At 34.9% G+C, this 16,088-nt stretch overlaps 1 protein-coding gene across 1 annotated transcript; it reads right to left on the bottom strand.

The window, feature by feature from the left end:
- Positions 1 to 11,549: 11,549 nt before the first annotated feature.
- LOC118439029 (large-conductance mechanosensitive channel-like) lies at positions 11,550 to 14,385 on the bottom strand. Its single transcript, XM_035860042.1, has 2 exons — positions 13,278 to 14,385; positions 11,550 to 12,481 (listed from the first exon to the last, which is right to left on the bottom strand). Exons 1-2 carry the CDS (start codon positions 13,692 to 13,694, stop codon positions 12,200 to 12,202), a joined length of 699 nt encoding a protein of 232 aa, XP_035715935.1. The 5' UTR covers positions 13,695 to 14,385; the 3' UTR covers positions 11,550 to 12,199.
- Between the last annotated feature and the right edge of the window lie 1,703 nt (positions 14,386 to 16,088).

The following is a 16,088-nucleotide window of genomic DNA, read 5'->3' as shown; positions in this document are numbered from 1 at the left end:
TTGAATTTTCACATCTCACAGAATTACAGCACAACGATAAAGAATGCCAGGACATTATAAAAAATATGCCAGAATTAAAATCAAAATTTTCAATAAAAAATAATATTTTATGTAATGTCTCGAAAGGATATTCAAGAACGGTAATTCCCAAAGTATTACGAGCTGAAATTTTGTCAGATATACATTCAATTCCGATGTCCGCACACCTTGGGTTCAGTCGTTGTTACAATAAATTAGTGTTGAAATTTTATTGGAAAACTATGAAAATAGATTTGTACAATTTTATTTCAGCATGTGATTCATGTTTAAAATTTAAACGAAATTACGATAAAAGACCAGGAATGTTAATGAATATTCCTCCGGGAGATCGACCCTGGTTTTATGTATCTACAGATATCTTGGGGCCCTTTGCGACTTCAAAATCAGGCAATAAATACATAGTTAATTGTATTTGTATGTTTTCAAAATGGATGGAATGCAAAGCAATTCCTAATCAATCTTCTGAAGAAATTGCACGTTTCTTGGACGAAGTATTTTCACGACACACAGCTCCAAGTTATTTATTGTCTGATAATGGAATGTCGTATGTTTCAAAATTGTTAGATACTCATACAAAATTATTTGGAGTCAAGCACAAATTTATAACCCCGTATAATTCAAGAAGTAATGGTCTATCAGAGCGACTAAATTTTACAATTAGTAGAATGATTTCTCACTTCGTAAATGAATATCATGACGATTGGGATAGTAAATTAGTCCAACTTCATATGGCTTACAACACAACTACTCAAGAAAGTACTAAGCAATCTCCTTTTAAAATTATGAATGGAAGAGAACCAAATTTTTTATATGAATACAATCCTGATGATTCAAGTTCTATTCATTTAAAATATGAAGAATTGCAGGCATTACGAACTGATGTTTTACGTATTTTAAGAAAAGAACAATTGAGATATAAACTACGAGAAGATAAGTACAGAAAACCAGTCGAACTTAACGTTGGAGACATAGTTAAATTAAAATATCCCAAGAAGACTAAACGGATCGGTCAATCAATGAAATTTATTCCAATATATCTGGGCGAATACGAAGTAATCGGAAAAATTAATGACCACAGTTACACTGTAAAATGTAAACAAACAAATAGAATAATTAAGGCAGGTGTAAATAGAATGCGTCTTGTAAAGATATTTTTAATCGAGGACGATGAGGATGTCGAAAATTTTCAACAACTAAATCTGCTTATGAAAGAATTAGAAAATGTTGATAATATGATTTTCACATTAAAAAATTTGAATATAGAACCAATTACGGAATGTAAATTTAACACAATCCCATATCTTCCATTTGATATTTGTATCGGTAATTTGATGAGCGAAGAGGAGGTTTTAAATTTTGTAAAAAAGGAACCGACAAGTTATTTATTAGTTTTAAATTCTTGTATTTACATTTGCTAAAACAAATACATCTCACGACTTAATTTCAAAATCATCTACAGAAATTGAGGGAAAGAAAATTACGCAGATGAATATCAATTCCCCTTTTTCGAAAGAGATAATTTTGCAATTAAAAAGCAAACTAAATAAGACAAAACTACTAATTTTCGGATCTGATTTCGATATCTTGGAGTTTTTATGTAAATATGTAATTTTTATCTACACTGATATTCACTTATTCCCCGTTTTAACATTATTTTTGGCTTCGTGGTTGCAATATTTTAAATTTTCGTTTAAAGATTTGAGAGAAATTTCAAAAAATATCTTACATGAAATACGACAAAGCTACGAAATACAAATCGAACAAACTGAATCTGACGACGACGACGACGAGACTACAGAACAGGCAGAACGAAGTCCAATAATAACTCCTTCCCGACGAACTAAACGAATACGTTATACACCAGTTTGGCATAACGATTATGAATTTAACCTTTAAAATGACGAATTTAATCCGATTGGGAATCTTGTGCTTCATAATAAACAATGTGACAGCGGAAGTGCCAATTCAAGACTATTTTCTGAACATGGACAGAAAAGAAGTACCACTTATCTTATGCAATGGTTTTAGCGAGGGAGTTTTATGGAGATTACCACCTAAAATAGAATGTCCACTTCTTAACGTTACTAAACCTTCTAAAGTGATTGAGTTTACTTTTTGGTGGCAAGACATAACTAAACAATTAATATCAGCGTATGAGTGCTACAAAGAGACAAATTACGACAGACGTAGTTTTTTCTTCTTTGGAACTTATAGTAGTGATAAATGGTCAACCAGGGAAGCTGTTTCTGTCCATGATTGCCACAACATGGTCTTCAAAGATAAGGCACCCAATGGACAACCTCTCAAAGCATTTGCAGATGGACATTTTTGGACAAATAACGAGCACACTGTTCCAGATTATTCTTGGCCGAAAACTACGGAAGTGTTAACAGTTAATTACCACTACACTGCGATGAAGATTAGTATTAACAATAAAGATGACACGATAATAACTATGACAAAAGTGACAGATTCGTGCAAAGCTAATCAAGGACACTGTACAACTTCCGAGGGAATTTTGATTTGGATACCAAGCCAAGTGGATTATTGTAGACTAGCTGAAGGTGAAACCACAAAATGTGTAATGACGGATACGAGAATTTCGTGTCCTGGTGTGAATTTAGCCATTTCTAACCCGTATTCAACTAGAGTCTGCAAAAGAACGGTTGGTTATTCAGATCAAGGACTTCCGTTTACCCCGACTGAGAAAGGACAAGTTGAATTTTTAACCGTGGTCTCAGAGACACTTAGAAGAGCGGTTCGTGGAACAGAACGATTGAAAAGAAGTGAAATGCCAGAACTCCAAGAACCAAAGTTTAAAAGTTCCGAACAAATAAATGGAGAACTTCAATATTTATATGATGTGCTTCGAGATGATGTTACGTACGCGTTACAGACTATACATAGAGATACCTGTAGATCGCAGCAATTAGACCTCGAGATGTTGCGTGCTATGGCTGAAACAGGATCAAGTTCAATAACAGTTCGTGCTCTTACCCGTGATGGACGCTACCGATCCAATCTACGTGGAGATTTAGTAAGTGTGACAAAATGTGTTGAAATATGGGAATACATGTTTTTGAGGCAAACTAACTGTACTTTAGAGTATCCAGTAGTTTACATGTATCAACATGTTCAATCACAAGGCTGGCTGCAAGGGCTCAGCCATGAGATTTTAGACAAACCAACATTTAGCGCATGCCCTCCGCCTATATGGCTTTTTGACATGGGATCACAAGTGATTCAACTATCCAACCATTCTCTTCCGGCCTCCAACATCCCATATCTACCGTCTCCAAGAGAAACCGATTCTCAATACATAATTAGAGATTTGGCATTTGATCAAGCAGGAGTTTATTCTGTATCAGACATATCAGGAGAATCAACATTAATTAATTTAATGCAGCAACTTCAACAAAAAACTAGAATTGACGAAATGATAAGGCTAAAACAAAACGGACAATCTTTTAATTCAGAGCAATTAAGATTAGCTAGACTCTTACAAGATATTACATGGGATCCAATTTCTAAATACAAAAACACTGCAATATTCTTTATAACTTTATCGGCATTTCTTATATTGACTTTTTTTCTCATCACACAAAATCGACATTTTATTGGACGAAAATTTCCTAAATTACGTAAATTATTCTTGCTCGGAAAATACTTCAATGACAAAAAATACGACTCGTATATTGAATTAGATACAACTGAAATGAAGAAAGACCCAACTTACTCAGAGATTATAGAAAATAAGAATTTAGATAATTTAAATCAAATCACTATTGAAACTAATGCTACCACTTCTAATGCTTCTGCTCCTTCTTACCCTTCGCGACAGGTCGCAAAAGAAATACATTACTTGAGAAAAATTGATTTTTAAACAAATTTATTTTTAATTGCAGCAAAGAAAAATATTGGGAGGATCTTAACAAATAAGAAGTTTATTAACATAGTTTAGCGCCCTACTTAAGAATAAAAATTTTTAAATAATAATCTTCCTTAAACTAGATATAAATATACATTATTTTCAAATTTTACGAATTTTATTAATTTTTCTTAGTGAGGCAAATACCTGACAACGAAAAAAATTGCTAAGTATGCATTTACCCCACTCAAAAAAAGTGACATAAGTCGATTTCTCGGCCATTTCTCAACCGATTTAAATGAAATTTTGCACAGATCATTGCTAGGTAATTTAGAAAAGGTGTGCTAGTCGACTTGGCGAATTTTTGATTTTTACCCAAGTTATTTGCCAAAATGTGCAAAAATTTTCCCCTGAAAACATATTTATTTTTATGATTTATAAGTAGTGTATCTCAGCATGCTCGCTTATTGAAAATATTTTAGTCAAGGTCGTTCCGGACATTTTAAGCCAAAATGACCTAAATCGGTTGAGAAATAACGGCGTTATTCAAGTTTGAAAATCAAAAATTTAATGAAAATATTCAGGGTGCCGATAATAACGGCGGTTGTGCAGTAAAAATAATGAGGGCATTCATTACGAGTTCGCATGTTCGCATCGCAACATAACTTTTTCGAAATTGCGAATTTTGCGAAGCAACGAAGTGAAGACACTTCGCAAATGAAAAAGTTCGGAAAATTTTATTCAAATGCCTTTAATTTTGCAATGGGAAAAATTCGTAAATCGCCATTAGTTACCGAAGTTTTGCGTCTGAAATTTACCAAATACAAAATTTCACAGTTTCAAAATGCCAAACTTCGGTAACTAATGGAGATTTACGAGTTTTTCCCATTGCAAAAATTGTGAAAATGATTTTGCGAACTAAATACTAGCCCTGGAGATGCACAAGTTCGCAAAATGATTTTCAAGCCAATTTTTTTTGCGAACTTGCGAACTTTATTTTTTTGCGAACGTTGCTAACGATGCGAACTCAAAATGAATACCCTCAATGTCTTTGACAACAAGTTTTAAATAAACAAAGCCTCAAAAAATGGGAAATCTTAGTGAGTCAGCGCAATCACAGTTAATAAATAATTTTAGATTGAATAATTTTTGCATCACCGCTCTCGGGATAATTTTTACTGGGTCCACTGTAAATTTAGTTTTGCAAACGCATGAACGCTTGCATTCATTAAATTAATTGAGATTACAAGATGACGTTTTTACTATTGAACGAGAAGTTGGCTAAATTAATCGGTATGAAATATAATTGTGAACTGCGAATTTTAAATTTAGAAAGAGTTGAAAATCTACAATTTCGACATATAAATTTGGATATCCTATTAATTCTTATTCTGGACCCTTTGGGGGGGGCAATTATTCTAAATGATTAATTAATGCTTCCAGGAAAAATCATACCGAGAGCGGTGATGCAAAAATTATTCAATCTAAAATTATTTATTAACTGTGATTGCGCTGACTCGCTAAGATTTCCCATTTTTTGGGGCCTTGTTTATAATATATTATACTGCAAATTACTAATTTTAAGATTTCGGAAATTTTATCAACAATTAGTAAACTTTTGAGAGGATTTTTAAAATAAATTAACCAATTTAACTTAACTATTATTATTTGAATATTAATTTTAAGAATATAAGCAAAAGTTATCACCTAAGAATTTTTCCTTTTTGTATATATATTTTTAGCCCAAAATAATATTACTGGTTTAGTAGAAACTTTCTAATTTTCTAAATTAAAATAAATTTCTTTTCTAAATTAAAATAAACAAAGTCTCCTTTCATAAGTAAAATATTTGCATTCGTTGAGTAATCACATTCAAAATGTCCCCAAACCCAAGTAATGGCAAAACTGGATTATCGCAAACTCAAAAGCGGAATAAAAGACCGAAGAAGGCAAGTACGGTAAAAAGACTTAAAAGACAACACGAGAAGAACTTGATGAACCGACCATTAATTATGAATACCCCGATAGAACACAAATTTATGATTCCGGCCCCAAATCAATTTCGTCCTTCAAACCTGGAAACGTATCAAAAAATTTGCAATTCTTTTCCCAAAATAAAATTGGGAATCCCTGCACAAACTCAACCTCTATCGTATGGACAAATGAAATATGTGAGAAAAATTGGAATGGACAATACCAATTACAAAATAAGTGAACTTCAAAAAATAAAACCGCCTCCTTTTGTCCCCAACTTAAAAAGTATTGACTGTAATTCAATTGCCATGACCAAGGCTAAAGCTGACAGAGAGCTATATACACGGAACACACGTGAAATGAAGAAAAAATATCCGGATGACCCATCAAGACATCCTCCAAAGCTTCCAGCACCACAAAAAATTAAACCCCATATTTAAAAAAATAAAGAAATCATTCCAATCGCAACTAGAATAAAATTATTAGTGAATTTGCAACCAATTAAAAACAACGACAGTTTTGATTACATAATTCCAGTAGCACCATTATCAAAAAATCCACTCAATTTACCAGAATTGAATAATCGAATTAATTTACTAGAATTGAATAATAAAAATAATTTACCAGAAATGAATAATGCAATTAATTTACCAGAAATTAATAATCCAATAGAAAACGACGACAACAAAATTGCGCAAAATTTTAGCGAAATAGATAAAATTGACCCATCATATTTAACTGGACCCGATCAGGAACTAATTCCGATTTCAACCGAAATGGAATCTATCGAATTACAAATCCTGGAGCAAAACGATTATATTCGGCAATTCGAAGAAAAATTGCGAACTAAATTAGGGATAAATATAACCCAACAACCAATTTTGACACTTCCGCCAGTTGATGTCACATCTCCGCCAGTTATCTCATCTCCATCCCTTTGCCATCCAATAATTCCTAAAAAGAATGTGATTACAATTGGAAATGTAAGTATATACGACAACGATCTTACTACACTTTTACCTAAAAAATGGTTTTCAGATGCAATTATTGATGGTTATATACAATTAATATCCGAAAGACAGGAACATTGTAACGATAATATTGTAAATTTCGGTACTTATTTTTTATATTCTTTAAAAAAGGGTTTAGAAAATATTCAAAAATATGAGAACAGCTCAATGGCTAGATTTATGATTTTCCCAAGATGCATCCGGGGTCATTGGTCACTAATAGCAGCAGATCGAAAAAAGAATATGATTACTTTGTATGATTCTCTACACTATTTCCAGGACATAAATGATCTAGATTTGATATGTACATTTTTAAATCGTGTCGATAATATGTATAATAACGTAGCAAAACAGCCATGGAAGTATAATACGTACATATTACATGAAAAGAATATGCAATATAATTTTTATGATTGTGGACCGTATGTATGTACATTTGTGGATTATCTTTCAAGAGAGAAGACTTTTGATTTTAAAGAGAAAGACATGTGTCAAATTCGAAAAGAAATTAAAAAGGCTATTACTAGTAAAATTTTGTAAAACATTTATAATAATTATAATAGGTTAGAAGTTTTTAGCTAGTTATTACGATTAAAATTTTTTTTAAAATAATGAATTATGTAAAAATATCAACGATTACCAAATCTTCATTAAGGAGGGGAGATATATGTTACGCATTGTTATGCATATTTTATAATTCACATAATTTAATACGTACATGTGTGTTTAAACTAATAGGTGATATTGTTAAGAAATATATCCAATAATTCAAATAGGTACATATGTATGTACAAATAAAAACTAATAGATATATTCCAATATACACATAACAAAAGTTCAAGGACTTCTCAAGAAAGAGTTCTTCACAGAAACTCTGGACTTTGGACAGTCACGCACCGGATGCATGATGACCCTTCAAGTCCCAAATTCTGCAGCAGAAATCTTGGGTATAAAAACCCACAAGATTTCCAGAAAACGTACACAACGAATCCCTCTTCCTCCTCATAACCATTAGCTTTGCGCTACAGCATAACCAACGGCTTTGATACACTTTACTATCCATATGTTCAACGTAAGACGAATTTTTATAAAAAATAAAAACGAAATTTCCCAAAATTTCATTTATGCTCTTTCATTTATTTATATCGGCGTAACAGTAGAATGAGGACCCCAATGAACATCTCCAATTACAAAAACACCACACCCCCGGGTGGGTGTGACTTACGGCGCTTTGAATACTATCCTCATAATGTATATCGTGCGACACAAAAATATTATCGAGGTATAATGTGGACCCCGATGAGCATCTACAATTTCAAAAAACCATACCCCTCTGGGTGGGTGTGACTTACGGCGCTTTGGGTAAGATCCTAATACGCGTGTCGTGCGACACAAAAAAATTATTGAGGTAGAATGAGGGCCCCGATGAAAATCTCCAATTACAAGAAAACCACACCCCCCAGGTGTGTGTGACTTACGGCGCTTTGGGTAAGATCCTAATATGCGTGTCGTGCGGTACAATAAAAATATTGGGGTGGAATGGAGGTCTTTATCGTCACCTCCAACGACCAAGAACCACACCCCCAAGTGGTCATAGCTGTTATAAAATCGACATTATAAAATCGAACATTCGCAATTTTAACACAAGTCTTACTTTGTCCAGCATCGTGAAAACGAGCGGGAAAGTTGAACTTGCTTCACATATACATACGTGTTTTTTTTTCTAAAAATACTTTCCAAAATAAGTTTTCCCAACATTTAAATTTATCCCTAAAATGGAGGAACAATCGCCATCTCAATCACAACAAACATCTCCGTCCGACGAAACTGCCGAAACCCGATCACTTTGGGATTTATTTTCAAAAATAAAGGGAACTCAAGACGCAAAGTGTCTGACATGCGACCAAGTTTTAAAAAATACACGAGGAAGAACCTCTGGACTGCATGTCCACTTGCGAACCAGACACAAAATTTTTATCAAGAAAAGAACGGAGCTTGGGGACAAAAGTACAGGTAATCACATTTCTTAAAGATAAAATCAGAGCTTTACTAAATTTACATTTACCTCCACAGAAAATGGTGACCTCATTCCCAGAAGTAAACAGCAGAAAATTTCTGAATTGATTCCTACATTGGAAGACAAATCATTGGAGGCTGTGCTATCTCGATTAATTTCCCTGGATGGATTACCGTTCGCTGTTTTTTCCACGTCAGTGGATTTACGCGACCTGTTCACAAGCAGCGGCTACATAGACGTTCCAAAAACACCTCAGATTATTCGAAACAATGTTATCCAGCACGCTCAAAAAATCCGTGGCCATGTAACAAGTGAGATCGGGAAATTTAAAAATTTGGGCAAGAAATTTTCTGTAACTTTCGATGAATGGACGAGTAAACGAAACAGAAGGTTTGTAAATATTCCCCTCTTAATTATGTGTATACATATGTAAATATATCTGACGTTCAGTAAACAAAACTTAAATTGTAAGTACATAAATGTGAACGTCCATCGTGACGACATTTTCTGGAGTTTGGGATTGGTCAGGATTCACGGAGGTGCACCTGCGGAGAAATGTCTGGAGCTAGTCGCCGACTGACTGAAAGAATTCGGATTGTCATTGAAAACTGATGTCATTTGCATCTGCACGGACGGAGCTTCAGTAATGACCAAAGTCGGAAATATGTCCCCCACTCTTCAGCAGCAGTGTCTGGCACATGCAATCCAGTTAGGAGTTATGGACGTTGTTTATACGAAGCCTAAGAAGAGCAATGAAGAGCAACAGAGCAACAATATCGATCTTCCGGAGGTGGATGATGGGGAAGGCTCAGAGATGGATTTGCTCACCGTTGAGCTTGACGCCCGCGAAGCGGATGAAGATACGCCAAGGGACTTAATCGACAATTTTCGACCTTTAATTGATAAAGTTCGGCGTATCGTGAAAATTTTCAGAAAGTCACCTAAGAAAAATGACGAAGTTTTACAAAAGCACACGTTGGACGATATAGGAAAAGGGTTACATTTGCAGCTTGATTCCAGGACTCGATCGAGCAGTTTATTCGACATGATTAAGCGATTTGTCACCCTGAAAGTTTCAATTTTAAAATCTTTGATTGACATCAATTCCGAAATCTCATTTTCCGAACAAGAATGGGGAACACTTTCAAGTCTCTCAGATGCACTTGAGCCCGTTAAGCTTGCAGTTGAAGCCTTATGTCGAAGAGACACGAATTTGCATACGGCTGACGCTATATTGCAGTCCAAGATTCAACTGTGGCAGCGCAATTGGCTGCAGCATTGACACGACGAATACAACAGCGTCGAACCAATTACTCTGGTATGCTGAAGTTTTTACATACGGGGAAGCATGAATCTGTCCCAAAAAATCAAGATAATCCATTCGGAATGCCGTCCATCACTTCGATTGCAAACAATGTTCGTGACTTAATTCAACGGCTTCATGAAATTCCACAAGATGATTCTCGGGATGACTTCGATGGAGACACCTCATCTCACTTAACCTCGCCTAAGAAAAAAAATAAGGAAAAAACAGCGTTGGAAATGGAACTTCAAGAAGCAATACAAAGGGCTATATCTTCTGCACACTCACAGAAATCGCAGGGTAAACAAAATTTGTTGTCCACGATCAAGAAGGAACTTGCTCTACTTCAAAATGGGGGAACAAGGGGAGTTCATCTTCAAATTGTGTATGATAGTTTGCTGACAATTAGACCAACAAGCGTAGAATCCGAGCGAGCATTCTCTTCAGCCGGGTATCTGGTTAGCAAAGTCCGTGCCAGTCTAAACGATGATACCATTGATAATTTGTGTTTTTTGAGATCATATTACCAAATGTTAAAATTTAAAGCAAACACATAAAACTTGTTAGTCATTAGAACAACAGGTGACGGAGAATAAAATTTTAACATTAAAAAACTACTCAATTTATTGATGTTATTCTAAGCATTACTCATAGTTCTTAACTATTTTAATTCATAATTTTTACGATTCCAACTTAGATATTTCCACATTGAAATATCTAATTGTAAAACATATTGGGTATTATGTACATGCCATAGTATGGTTACCTTCCAAAGTACCTTTCGCTGGTGATAAATTATTGGTGTTGCATGACCTATATCCGGATACTACCCAAGGTGCTAAAAGCCACACCCACTCGGGGGGTGTTTTTGTGTATTTGGGGGTCATAATTGTGGTCTCTATTCTGTTCCGATAAATTATTCGTGTCGCATGACATCCTATGTGAGGAGACTACCAAGGCGGTGAAGGCCACGCCCACTCGAGGCTATGCTTTTTTTGTATTTGGGGGTCATATTTGTAGTCCCTATTCTATTCCGATAAATTATCTGTCTCGCGATATGTAATTGACTTGACTGCCTAACGCTTAAAGCACCGATGGCCACACCCCTTATGGGTGGGGCTTGAGGTATTTTGTCATGTAATGCAGCCATGCCCGAAGCGTGTGACCTTGGGATTCTGGCAGACCCACAGGGTGAAAACCTCACTAATTTGAATATAAGTTAAGTTTTCCCCACCCACTGCCACGCCCACAATGTTTTTCGTGACCTCAGGGTCTTTTTTGTAACTCCCCCACTCGTGTGATCTCGAAATTAATTACTGTAAACATTATGTGGTCTCGAAATTTCAAATAAGGTTTGAGACGATGTTTTTAAAGAAGTATAGAGATGTCATCATTTTATCACATTGTGACCTTGCTTCGTCAATGGGGTAAAAAATTTGAAATTATATATCATTGCTAACCAACCGAAGATTTGCTTAATTATTTACAATCATAAATTACAAGATTTTAATTTCGGTATTTAGATACCGAAATATCGATATTTCGGTATTTGAATATCGAATACCGAAATACCGAAATACCGAAACCGATATCGATATTACATGCCCTAGATCGGTCCACTTGTGCAGTTTAGACATCTATATTATAATTTCGAAAAGTCCGTCCGGTCAAAGTTTCCGTGACATTCCTGCATTCTACGATTTAGGCTACAATTTCATTTATAATTTACTTTACAACTTATGGTACCACTAATGGTACAACTTGTGGCACAACTTATTGTATAACAAATGGTATGGTTATCGCCTTATCGATATGGTGCACAAGTTAGTTAACATTTAGAGATGATATATGAATACAACATGTTTATCTGGTAATTTATATATATGTATGTTCCGAAATGTTTTGTACTGCAAATAATAAAACTACCGATAATCCAAACAAAATCGTATAACGGGCCTCGACTTGTCTCCAACTGACCCAATGAATAGTTATACAGAATACTCATCACTCGAGCTTGAGCCTCTAATCTCATTACGTCCTAACGACGCAGGGTCAACATCTTCACGGAATTCAAGTTCCTTCGTATCCTGATTTTTCGCCATTTCTTGGGAACTTGGAACAATTGGATTCAGATTGGTTTGAGTCGCCAGAGTGGAATCCTTTCCCTCAAGAAGAAAAATTCTTGAGCAGCATAACGCAGAAGACTTGCTGCAATTCGACGTAGAATTACAATCCCATTTCTTATGACATGAACATTTACTGGTGGATTCCTATTAAATATTATTAATCGTTAATTTAAAAGTTACTTTAATTAACTTGGATATGGCAAGAAAGACCATGCTACTAATGAAAGTGTCAGTTATCTCCGCTCGCTTAATTCTCTTAGGAACAATGTTAAATTTTGAAATCTTGTAAGGACTCATCCGGAATTTAATAGGCTTAATGGATCCGAAAACAAACATTTGTTATCTCTATTTGTTTTAAAATGAGAGCAATAAATCGTAAAACGTGTTTTCCAAACGTACGAAAACAAATTTTCAAGGATCGAAAAAACACTCGCAATTTTTTTCTAAATTGAGGAATGCTTCGGAACACAATTAACCGAATACTGGACAATTTTAATTAGCTACACTACCCATCTAAATTTCACTAAATTTCCTGTTACATACCATTCATTACTTTACAGACAACAAACCAACTAACACTTTCATTAGTAGCATGCTCTTAATCACGCTCGTTTTACAAATCGTCGTACTAATTCAGAAACGAGATAAGTGCAGTCGATGCTTAATTCAGAAAAGAGCCAAGTATACAGAAAAAAAGTAAAAAAAGACCTACGTACAAGTATGTATTTACTTATGGCTATATCTTGCAAAAACGATTCTTTATATATCGCACGATGTAGCCATAAGTAAGTAAATACATACTTGTTCGTAGGTCTTTTTTCAACTTTTTTCGGTACACTTAGGTCTTTTCTATATTAAGTATCGACTGCACTTAGGTCTTTTCTGAATTAAGCATCGACTGTACTTAGGTCTTTTATTAATTAGTACGACGAAATATTACCTCCTCCTCATCCCCAACTACCCAAAGTGGTTCAATATCCGCCGTACAAAAGGGACACTTGCTGGCCCTGCTATTAATTTCGACCCAGCATCGAGGACAGTCTCGCACCTCGGGGGGATCCTCAGAGATGACGTACTTTCTTATCAGGTCAAATGGAAGGATGATACAAAGGTATAGGACCAACCCAACGATCGCAAAGGTTACTATGGCATCAAGAAATTCGCCGTGATAGAATTTTGAATTGTTGATGGTGAAGGTAGACCCCTTAAATTCCGGGATGCCGCCAAATATCCCGAAAACCGGGATCACAAAGGCGGACGTGAAAACGGCGACGACATCTATGAACGCGTTCCCAATGATGAAACCTGCCGCACCTTTGATGACGGAACCGTCTCGGAAAAATTGTTTCAAACCCATTTCGCGAATATTTTATAATTGCAATATTTGTGGAGAAATTTACGAATGCGAATTATTTTACGTGCGAAGATTTATGATGTACGGTACGATCTGAAGTTTAAGCTGGAAGATAATGTTTAGAATGGGATACATATCTGCAAGATAACCGAATGATTGACACCTGGATCTTCATGCGTCCTTCCATTGTGATGTGGCCCATTATTCGGGCAGAGTTCAATTGGAATATGTTGAAATTATGTATGCACGGACTGAATTAAATGGAGATTAGAGTTTGTATCCATGTGTGTATCATTTGCTTCAGAATTTTGTAATGAATACGTGCTAAATAAAAAATGGGTTAGTGGAGGAACTGATAAGGTAATTACCAACGTAACGAATGTGAAATATGCGGATTGAATGTAGGAATTAATCTCTGTGCGTACTCACGTCGACCTTCGCATATCTCGCAAATTGAGCATATCAACATAACTTGCGACGTTTTGCGAGATATGCGAGATTTCGCAAAAATTTAAGTGGAAAACCATGGGATTTTTTTCGCAAATTTACCCAGCAATTGTTCATGTTCTTATTTCGCAAAACTCATCGTTACCATCGCCAGGAGGGGAAATTAAAGATATCCATGGAAATAGTACCAAAATATGTGTTATTCAGTAGATTTGCGAGATTGGAAAGATTTGAGAAGTCATATTTTGCGAATCGAACGATAGAAGATAGAAGTATTTTGATCTTCGTAAGTTTGCTAAATGAGTTGCGATGCGGAATAAGACTTTGTCGTGTGTACGCACTCTGAAAAGTAAAAGATGCAACTTAATATGAAGAATACATCAATTATTTTTTGCTACTCAGTTGTTTGTAATTTTGCCTTTTTGGAGTTTTTTTTACTTTTTTGCAAGCAAAACCATTGAAAAAATCTAACAAGGGACACTCACGACCTGTCGTTTGAGTCCAGAGTACTCACTATGTTTTTTAGAATCTACTAGGACCCCAGATGAAGGATCCATTCATATTTCCGTGTAAAATTCATATTTGGCGCCATGGCGTGGCGCCAAACTTAAAAATTTGCATTTTCGACCAACTTCAAACCCCCATAACTTTTGCATTTTATGTCGGATTTTCAAAATTTTATGCTTAAAATGATCACAAAAGTCGAAATTTTTGACAAAAAAATAAAAATAAAAAATTTCTAATTTTTGCAATATTTTTAGGATTTTTTCGACGAACCCCCATTTCGAAGAAAATTACGAAATTTTGCGAAAAGTTAAAAGCGATAATTTTAGAAAAAATTTCATGGAATAAGAAAGTTGAACTCTTTGTCATGATTTCTGCCAAAAATTTTGAAAATCCGTCCAGGATTTCAAAAGTTATGGCGGTTTCAAAAATAAAAACATTCAATTTTGGCGAATTTGGCGCCACGCCACGTCGCCAAATATGAGTTTTACACGGAAATATGAATGAATCCTTCATCTGGGGTCCTAGTAGATTCTAAAAAACATAGTGGGTACCCTGGACTCAAACGACAGGTCGTGAGTGTCCCTTGTAAGAGCGATAAAATTTGGAAATAAATGTCGACAGACTGATTGTTTCACTGGACTTTTGTCGATATAAATATTTGCTGCAACTATTTAAATATGTAACGTTCGTCAAACGAGTCAAAAAAAATTTTGGATAAGGCGACGCCCATAAATTACGCTACGGGAGAGGGGAAGGTGTCTGGAAATTGGAGATTTTTGAGTTACGAAATTGATGGATGGCATGTATGTATCTAGTAAAAATCGGTTTGTGCTAAGGAAATTGGTTTGTCCATAATTTTTTCATCTTGACTTATTGATTTGGATACGTGGGCATCCATCCATGACAAATAAGTTTCGGCTTATATCGTATTCATGTGTTATAAGTTTGATATTAAAAGTAACGCAATACCTGAGGCAGGACAAATCACTTACAATTTTGTGACCACACAAAAATGGTGAAGGTAACGTGTAATTTTCTAAATTTCCACGGTTTCCAATCTTATGACTTAACGGATTTACCAGTTTCACAAAAAATAAGGCCGGACATATTTTACAGGATTTCTTCATTAAGAAATTACCTATTTACATACATTAAGAATATCAGTAAATATAGAAGAAATGCTCGGGCTACAGTATTTGCAAGTTTAGTCAACACTGAAGTAGTAAAATATCAAATTGGAACAAATATCTTAAAACCAGATAGAATGTTTAGCACCATTATGTGAACCTAGAAAAATGATATTTGCATATACTTAAATATGTATGTTCTTGAAGATTTTTGTGCAAATTACTTTTTGTATAAAGTAATCAATATATCTAATCATAAACATTTTTGTTACGTTTTGCATGAGTGTTTTTTATCCACCTTAGATAAATATGTATG

Source organism: Folsomia candida, unplaced genomic scaffold (assembly GCF_002217175.1).
Source record: "Folsomia candida strain VU population unplaced genomic scaffold, ASM221717v1 Fcan01_Sc029, whole genome shotgun sequence".
In the NCBI taxonomy this organism is placed as follows: Eukaryota; Metazoa; Arthropoda; class Collembola; order Entomobryomorpha; family Isotomidae; genus Folsomia; species Folsomia candida.
Note: the sequence above shows the minus strand (reverse complement) of the source record. Positions and strands in the feature narration are given on the sequence as shown.

What these genes read in the sequence shown, in the direction of transcription:
- LOC118439029 (XM_035860042.1), bottom strand. Translation starts at nt 13,694, where the DNA reads ATGGGTTTGAAACAATTTTTCCGAGACGGTTCCGTCATCAAAGGTGCG. An exon ending in TAGTTGGGGATGAGGAGGAG is followed by an intron (nt 12,482 to 13,277) that starts GTAATATTTCGT and finishes AATATTTAATAG; the next exon opens with GAATCCACCAGTAAATGTTC.